General features: G+C 39.6%; 1 protein-coding gene across 1 annotated transcript; it reads left to right on the forward strand.

The window, feature by feature from the left end:
- Window positions 1–671: 671 nt before the first annotated feature.
- LOC142871507 (L-lactate dehydrogenase A chain) lies at window positions 672–2,350 on the forward strand. Its single transcript, XM_076004320.1, has one exon. The coding sequence runs from the start codon at window positions 769–771 to the stop codon at window positions 1,765–1,767; it is 999 nt and encodes a 332-aa protein (XP_075860435.1). The 5' UTR covers window positions 672–768; the 3' UTR covers window positions 1,768–2,350.
- Window positions 2,351–9,360: the final 7,010 nt, after the last annotated feature.

Raw genomic sequence — 9,360 nt, forward strand, 5'->3', positions numbered from 1 at the left:
AGGCCAAAAGGTTGAGTGCTCTCTCTCTCAGGGCTATACTATTACAGCAAGATCTTATCAATCAGTGAGATAATGGTGCAGCAAAGAGATATTTCTATCTCTTCTGTCTGATTCTGGTACCTTAGAAAGTAGAAATTAAAAATTTCATCCCATTTTTGGATGGAGTGCAGCAAAGTACTAGAGGAAACCTCGATGAAGTAGACATCTGTGAATCACTATGAATAAACCATTTCAGACACTCTTCCCTATCTGTAGACTGTCCTTATTTCTGGTTCAGTCCCCAAGACCAGATCTTATATACTGTTAGGTCAATTACTAGACAAGTTTGAGTGTTCAAAAGCTCTAGGAGTCATTATGATAGACTAAAATTCTCAGCTCTAATATACCTTAAGTATAATACCTAAACCAGATTTTCTGAGATTCTTCAAGCTCATTCTCCTAAATTTGAATAAAAACTAAGTGAATCTCTAGTAATTGAGGAAACAGACATTTAATTATTAAACACATAGCATTTTGCTCAACATTAGGGTGGGGAACAAAAATTATAATAGAAAAGAAGGATACAAATTCCTAAATCACTTAAAGATCTCACTGGAGAGATAATAAACGTCACATTAAATAACTGCCTACCATTGCAAACAGAATGCAAGTGGATATAAAAATGTATGGTTAGGCTGGAGTCGCTGCCGCCGAGTCCGGACGTCTTTGTCGCGCGCCTCCGACGCCCCCCGACTTGCATTCCCGATTCCTTTTGGTTCCAAATCCGGTATGGCGACTCTCAAGGATCAGCTGATTTTTAATCTTCTAAAGGAAGAACAGACCCCCCAGAATAAGATCACAGTTGTTGGGGTTGGTGCTGTTGGCATGGCATGTGCCATCAGTATCTTAATGAAGGACTTGGCAGATGAGCTTGCTCTTGTTGATGTCATTGAAGACAAATTGAAGGGCGAGATGATGGATCTCCAACATGGCAGCCTTTTCCTTAGAACACCAAAAATTGTCTCCAGCAAAGACTATAATGTAACTGCAAACTCCAAGTTGGTTATTGTCACAGCTGGGGCACGTCAGCAGGAGGGAGAAAGCCGTCTTAATTTGGTCCAGCGAAACGTGAACATCTTTAAGTTCATCATTCCTAATGTTGTAAAATACAGCCCAAACTGCAAGTTGCTTATTGTTTCAAATCCAGTGGATATCTTGACCTATGTGGCTTGGAAGATAAGTGGCTTTCCCAAAAACCGTGTTATTGGAAGTGGTTGCAATCTGGATTCAGCTCGGTTCCGTTACCTGATGGGGGAGAGGTTGGGAATTCACCCACTAAGCTGTCATGGATGGGTCCTTGGGGAGCATGGAGACTCTAGTGTGCCTGTATGGAGTGGAGTGAATGTTGCTGGTGTCTCCCTGAAGAATCTGCACCCGGATTTAGGCACTGATCAAGATAAGGAACAGTGGAAAGAGGTTCACAAACAGGTGGTTGAGAGTGCTTATGAGGTGATCAAACTGAAAGGCTACACATCCTGGGCCATTGGACTGTCTGTGGGAGATCTGGCAGAAAGTATAATGAGGAATCTTAGGCGTGTGCATCCAATTTCCACCATGATTAAGGGTCTCTATGGAATAAAGGAAGATGTCTTCCTTAGTGTTCCTTGCATCTTGGGACAGAATGGAATCTCAGACGTTGTGAAGGTGACTCTGACTGCTGAGGAAGAGGCCCGTTTGAAGAAGAGTGCAGATACACTTTGGGGGATCCAAAAAGAGCTGCAATTTTAAAGTCTTCTAATGTCACACCACTTCACTGTCTAGGCTACAATAGGGTTTTAGTTGGAGGTTATGCACATTGTCCTTTTTATCTGATCTGTGATTAAAGCAGTAATATTAAGGTAGCCTGGGAAAAACATCAATGTCCTAAAGTTAGAAATGGGAATGGTTCGTAAAAACCTACAGCTGTATCCTGACAATGGACGGTCCTTACCCTGTGTCACCCTAAACTGGTTAGTGGAAAATAGTTCCACCACTGCTGAAGCACCACTGCCAATGCTGCACATGCTGCAGTTGCCCTTCAAACCAGATGTGTGTTTACCATGTGCTATGTAACTCCTGGTTCCTTCACCCAACATGCCTAGTCCAGCTTTTTCCCAATCAGTTACATCTTGGGATCCAGTATATAAATCCAACATTGCATGTCCTTGTGCATAACTGTTCTAAGGATCTTATTTTGTGTACTATATGTATCAGTAGTATACATTGCCATATAATGTAAAGAAAAAAATCTACATATAAACAATGCAACCAACTATCCAAATGTCATACCAACTAAACCATTAAATAAATAAACCTTGAAAAAAAAAAAAAATGTATGGTTAGTGCTACAGGACCTCAGAGTAAGGCAAGAGCAACTTGAACCAAAGATGTGAAGGCAATCTTCCTGGAGAAAGTTAGATTTGTGCTGAGGCTTTATGAATAAATGGACTAGAGTAAAGGATTTATTTGGAGGAGTGAATAGCAGTAATTCTGCCCTCTCCCCCGTTATACTGTAGTACTCTGGACGCCATTTCCTAGCACATTGCCTGTACACAGAACGAACACATAAAATGGCATTCAAGGCTTTCCATGACTGAGTCCCATTTTATCAATCCAGCCTTGCCACTACTCATCCATTCATTCATTCAAAACATCTTTATTTTACACCTAAATGCTTTAGGTACTGTGGTCGTCAGTATGGAGCACCCAGAGAAAAGCAAGATCCATTTTCTGTCCTTAAGGGGCTTAGACAGACAAGGACACCACAACTATAACACAATATGATAATTACTCTACGAGGTAAGCATAGGGTACTGAGGAAACCCAGAGCTAGAAATGCTTATCTTGGAGGAGGGAATTAGGTCAAGGAAAGTTAGTAAACTTTCCTTGAAGTTGCTTTGAATAAACCATTTCCAGACAGTATCTTCCTTGTTTCTATAGGCTGGTGTTCTTTCTGGCTCAGTCCCCAAGATCAGATCTCATATAATATTGGGTCAACACTTAGACAAGTTTGTGAGGGTTTTTTTTGAGACAGAGTCTCACTTTTGTTGCCCAGGCTAGAGTGCCGTGGCGTCAGCTTAGCTCACAGCAACCTCAAACTCCTGGACTCAAGCAATCCTACTGCCTCAGCCTCCCGAGTAACTGAGACTACAGGCATGCACAACCATGCTCAGCTAATTTTTTCTATATATATTAGTTGGCCAATTAATTTATTTCTATTTATAGTAGAGATGGGGTCTCACTCTTGCTCAGAGCAGCTGGTTTTGAACTCCTGACCTTGAGCTATCCACCCACCTTGGCCTCCTAGAGTGCTAGGATTACAGGTGTGAGCCACCACGCCCGGCCAAGTTTGAGAGTTTTAAAGCTTTAGGATTCATTAAGATAGATTAAATTCTCATATCTAATATATCTCAGATATAATCCTCAAACCAGTTAAAGTATAGTAGTTTTCTTGGCTGGATTAATATAGTGGCAGTGTAAGGAGAGACTGGAGGATGGAGTTTAATCAGGAGGCTATTGCAATAATCTAATAAAATTAATAAAAATTCCTATTGATGGTAGAAATAGAAAAGGGTAGATGAATGTTTAGACAAGCCAGCAGCCCATGGGTTTCCAACTGCATGTTTTATTCAACCTTAAGATACAGTATACAGTATTTGAATATTAACAATGATTATGGAGGCAATCCTGAATTTTAACAGATTCTTATAATTATTGATTTAACGAAAAACTTAAAAGCATGCATAAGGAGGGATGAATGGAGGGATGAGTGATAGAAGTGGTGGCCAGGGTGGGGAGGGGTGGCCTGTTAGGAATAGGAATACCTCCCTTGAAGATCACGTTCAACGTCTACCTAAGTCTGCCCTGAAGAGTCTGCTGTGTCTACATAGAACAAGATCTGATCCATACAGCATGAGTCCCCAGGCTGCTCCCTAAATTCAGTCAGATTCAATTCAACGAGTACTTACTGAGCATCAGCTATATTCCAGCACACAATTGGATTCCTGTAAAATATGCCAAAGATATGTATTTTTTAAAGTTAGTTTCTATCCTTAAACAACTTACTATCTTCTCAGGGTAACAAAATATCCACCTATATGTAAAACATAGGAAAAAAATACTACTAGAAAATAAGTGCCAAAGGTATGGTAAAGACAAGACTGACCTTTTCATTTTGTAAACAATAGGAAGCATATTTCAACCTCAGGGCATTGGCACAGGCTTTTCCTTTTCCCTTCTTCTCTGATTCTGCCTGGCTCCTATTCATCCTTCAGGTCTCAGCTGGAATGTCACTTCCTCAGAGAGGCCTGCCCTGCTTTCCTGTTGTGAAATAATAAGAAATATAGATATTGGTCTCTGGCCCCAGTCCCTGCCTGGCACAGAGCTCCTAAAACTCTTGTAATTTCCTGTGTGATAGAGGTTTTAGGAGAATCTTTTGTTCTAATGGTTCTGCTCTGGTTTCTGACACAGAACCTTGGTGAATGGAGCAGTCTTTTGTTCTACTGAGGCAACTCTCGCCAGGGTCCTGGATAGATGCTGGTCACCAGAAAGAGCAACCATGATTATAAGCTTGGAGCTTTCAGCCCCAACCTCTAGCCTGCAGAGAGGGGAGGAGCCTGGAAATGGAGTTAATAATCAATCATGCCTACGTGATGAAGGCTCCGTAAAAATCCCTTAACTACAGGGTTTGGAGTGCTTCTAGATAGGCAAACACACATCTGAATGACAGGGTAGTGCACTCCAACTTCATGAGGACAGAAGCTCCTGCACTAGGGACCCTTCCAGACCTCCCCCTTTGTATCTCTTCATCTGGGTGTTCATCTGTATCTTTTACTATATCCTTTACTAATAAGCTGGCAAGTGTAAGTAAAGTGTTTCCCTGAGTTCTGTGAGCCATAGCCTGGCAAATTAGTGGAGCCTGGGAAGGGGGTCATAGGATGCCTGACGTACAGCCCATCACCAGTCAGAATCACAGGTCACAACCTGAGACTTGTGATTGGCATCTGGAGTGGTGGGTAGTCTTGAGGGATTGAACCCTTAACTGGTGAGATCTGATGTTATCTCCAGGTAGACATTATCAGAATTGAATTGGAGGATGCTCAGGTAGTGTCTGCCAGAGAATTGCTTGTAGTGTGGGGAAAACCCTCATATATCTGGTGTCAGAAGTATTGTGTTGAGTGACTGAGTAGTATGTGAGAATAGAAAAAACTCCCTCCCCCCATTCTTAATACCTGTCTAAAGTAGCCCTTTTCTGTTTATTTCTTTCATAGCAATTTTCATCACCTTTAGTTATCTGGTTTATTTACTTGTTTACTCCTTTAATGTTTGACTTCCCCACTAGACTATAAACTTTATGAAGGTAACCATTACAGTGTTTTTGTTGTTGGTGGTGGTTGTTTTTACCACTATATACTCAGCCTCTGATACAGTAACTAGCATGAAGTAGATGTTCAAGAAATATTTGTTTAATAAACACATATTATATTAATTGAACAGTGTGAATCAATATCATAGGAAAAATTTATCTTAAAATTAGCTTCTAAAAAACTATGAAATAAGAAATTTCCTGAAAATCTTCAAGAACAGACTTTCAGAATGATGTTCTATGAACTGTAGCCTGAGGGTCATTTGTAATACAGCAAATACTTTCACCCACCTTCCTCTGACTCTATATCTTACTCTACATCTGACTCTGTATCTAGAATTACTCTAAAGAATAATTATAGCCTGGATGCACGATAAAGAATAAAGATGGAAAGTTTAAAAAACAATTTTAATAATGCTCTATAATTTAAGATAAGAACATCTATTTGGCATATTAGGTCACTTAAGATATCTGCATGAGCATGCTGAGATGCAAGCATTTGCAAATCATGCTTTTTCAAGTGTGGCTAAAGGAATCTATATTCATCTCATCATAAACGTTGCTAATGTTCAAATATGTTAGGGTTCTATATAACATGAAAATGGAAACACAGGAAAGGATTGGCATTCATTGATTTACAGATGACTCATGGTATTGGTTTAATTATTTTTTTAGATTTTTCATAATTATGGCAGGTTTCATATACTGAAATATATTTAATATATAATATTTATGCTGAAGGCACAAAAATCATGTATAATCATTACCGTAAAAAAGAAACAGGTTCCAATTATTTCTTTTGAATTCTAGATATATTGTATGGAATATTAGACAGATTGTACCTAACCTTGAATGTATAATAGCAAATGAAATAAAGAGAATCTATTTGTTACATGTTTCTTTTTAGGAAAACCTCACAAAGGATTTTGTTTGGCAAAGCTCTTTGAAATAACTCAAAGATAGAAATGTTTCTAGGCTACAGCAAGATGAATTCCATCTGTTTGGATTTTGATATACCACTAAATTCTGGATTTAGGGAGAGCCTCATTTTTATATTTAACACAGAAATTAAATTTTAACTTAGAAACTGAGTTCTATGAGGCAAGTAAAAATTATATGAATATAAAGTTATTGTTATGGTCTGAATGTGTCCTCCACAAAATTCATTTGTTGAAATTTCAACCCTTAGGTATTAGGAGGTAGGGCCTTTGAGTGGTGATTAGGTGATGAGGGTGAAGCCCTTATGAATGGAATTAGTGCCCTTATAAAATAAACCTGAGAGAGTTAGTCAACACTCTCCACCATGGGAGGACACAGCAAGCTACGAACTAGAAAGAGGGCCTTCACCAGACACTGAATCTGCCTTGATCTTTTATTTCCCAGCCTTCAGAACTGTAAGAAATAAATTTCTGTTTGTAAGCTACTTAGTTTATGGTAATTTGTTACAGCAGCCCAAACAACTAAGACACTTAACACATAGAGACAACAGATGGTTTCAACATCCCGGTGTGAATCCTGGGAAAAATCTATCCGAAGCCCCAGTTAAGAACACTTCTATAGCATAATAATCTTGTAGTCTTCAGGCTTAATTGGTTCTGGACTCCCTCTAGTGGTTCAACCTTTTGGTGCTTTAATTGGTGCTCTTCAATTTATAAAATTACCATTTTAGGTCAGATTAAAAGCAAATCAGCAAAAGAACCACACAACTAACTCCCAATAGAATGGTTTTCTACAAGAAGATTATATCATTGAATGGTATGATACATGTGGATGTTCATATGGCTGAAATAATAGTGTTGCAAATGATCTGACAGTATAGGAATGGATTTTACTGGCTGACTAGAAAAGACAGTTACAGTTTTGCTCAGAGTAAGTGGATAAGAGTGAAGGCCCAGTAACAGAATTCTTCATTGCTTTTGTTTGTGACCTAAGGTGAGGACTAAGCCTTTTAGAGGGAGGGTGAAGTGAATATTTCCTGGTATATGGATCCTACAAGGTCAGAGGATTCTAGTTTGACCTCATATAAAAATCAATCTCAACCCAAAGCAACATGTTGTTTCCTTCACATCATGTCCCTAATACAGCTTCTACCTCTGTTTAAAACCAATGCAGAAGAATTTAAGATTGATTTAACTTTATCTGCCTTCCTATGTTGGCTTTGGTATGCCCACTGGCTGTATCTTCCACATGAGCATACTCAAAATTTGAGGAGGAAGATTCTTTTTTTTTTTTTTTTTGAGACAGAGTCTCACTCTGTTGCCCAGGCTAGAGTGCCATGGCGTCAGTCTGGCTCACAGCAACCTCAAACTCCTGGGCTCAAGTGATCCTTCTGCTTCCCGCTCCCGAGTAGCTGGGACTACAGGCGTGCGCCACCATGCCCGGCTAATTTTATATATATATATATATATATTTTTTTTTTAGTTGGCCAATTAATTTCTTTCTATTTTAAGTAGAGACAGGGTCTTGCTCTTGCTGAGGTTGGTTTTGAACTCCTGACCTTGAGCAGTCCTCCCACCTCGGCCTTCCAGAGTGTTAGGATTACAGGCGTGAGCTACCACGCCGGACATGGAGGAAGATTCTTAAATTCACTCCATTAAACCTTCACCTCTTGGTCAGTTTTGTACTGTAGATATACATAAATCCACTAACTCTTTTATATGGCAGCCCTTTACCTATTTAAGACAGTTACCATGTCCTCAGTAAGTCTTCTTTTCTTTTCCTAGATCCTCAAAGCTTCTTGGAGATATGGAGTAAAGGAACTTCATGAGGTACAGGCATCATGATAGGGGGCAGTAAACATATTGGCTTTTGTATTTCAGAAAGTGCAAACATTATTGAAAAGTGTGAAGACCAGAGAAAACAGAAGCCAATGAGAATAAGAAAAAGAAGAACATAGGGAGTAGTGGGTGACTTACCCATTTTAGGACCTCCTCCTGCTATTGCCTGATTCCTAAATTGTTCCAGCACTGGAGCTGGAAAAGTACAGTAGAGGCTAGATAAGTTGCTGTGGAGTCAACAAGTCTGTCTTAATGTCTGCCATGAAGTTTGGATAGAATGAGACCAAGAATTGGCATTGGTCTTAAGATCCCAGATCCGACAGTACTTTCCACTGAGAGGATATTGCTATACAGTCTGTAATTGATTATTTGCATAGATAGGAAAAAAAAATCTTCCAACAACTTATCTGAAATATCAATTTGATATCCCACATATTTGGGTTGCATTGATGATGGGAAAAACACAGGTAGGAAGATGTGAGTAGAATAAAAAGAAGGCATATTTTCTTGCCTGTGACTATCTGTAGTTCTTTTTAATGAGAGCTAAAAGGGATAAGAAATGTATTCTAGCTGATAAAAAGGAAAGAGGAATTCCCTGCGGGGAAGGGAAATGTGGAAAGCAGGTGGAAAAATAATAGCAGGCAATTGTCTCAGTTATATAGACAGATATCACCTCTAATACAGGACTTAGTACTGCGATGCCCCAAACAGACAGTAAGCACTTGTCGTATGAACGGAAATAGTGGTGATTAAGCTGTCCCCGAAGAAAAAAGAGTAAATCAAGAATCAGAACAAATGTACCATTGGTAAGCTACAAATACATCAGATAGCTAAGTTTTCCTTCTTTTCCCTCTCCAAGGGATTTTAAATGCCACAGTGTGCCTTTCCATAGGAAAGACCTCAAACAGGTTAGAACCCTGGTTATCAAAGGCGCCAAGGCTGTATTATCAGTTACTCCAAGTCACCTAAGACATTTGCACCAGAGCACCCAAAATACTGTGCCCACGGGACAGTCGTAGTTTCTACACAAAATAGCAAAGTCCCTAGGCTGATATTCCAACAGCGGCAGTGGTGATGCTCCAGCGCGAAGGCCAGGAAAACAGTGTGCAATGCCCGTGACTTCCAAAGTATGTGTAAACACCAAGGTCCATGCTTAACGACCGAGTGAAGTTAGCTTACGCTGCCGCCTAGATACTTGTA

This window comes from Microcebus murinus, chromosome 6 (genome assembly GCF_040939455.1).
Source record: "Microcebus murinus isolate Inina chromosome 6, M.murinus_Inina_mat1.0, whole genome shotgun sequence".
NCBI lineage: Eukaryota > Metazoa > Chordata > Mammalia > Primates > Cheirogaleidae > Microcebus > Microcebus murinus.

Bases quoted from the DNA above. Each gene is read 5' to 3' on its own strand.
- LOC142871507 (XM_076004320.1), top strand. From the start codon at position 769: ATGGCGACTCTCAAGGATCAGCTGATTTTTAATCTTCTAAAGGAAGAA.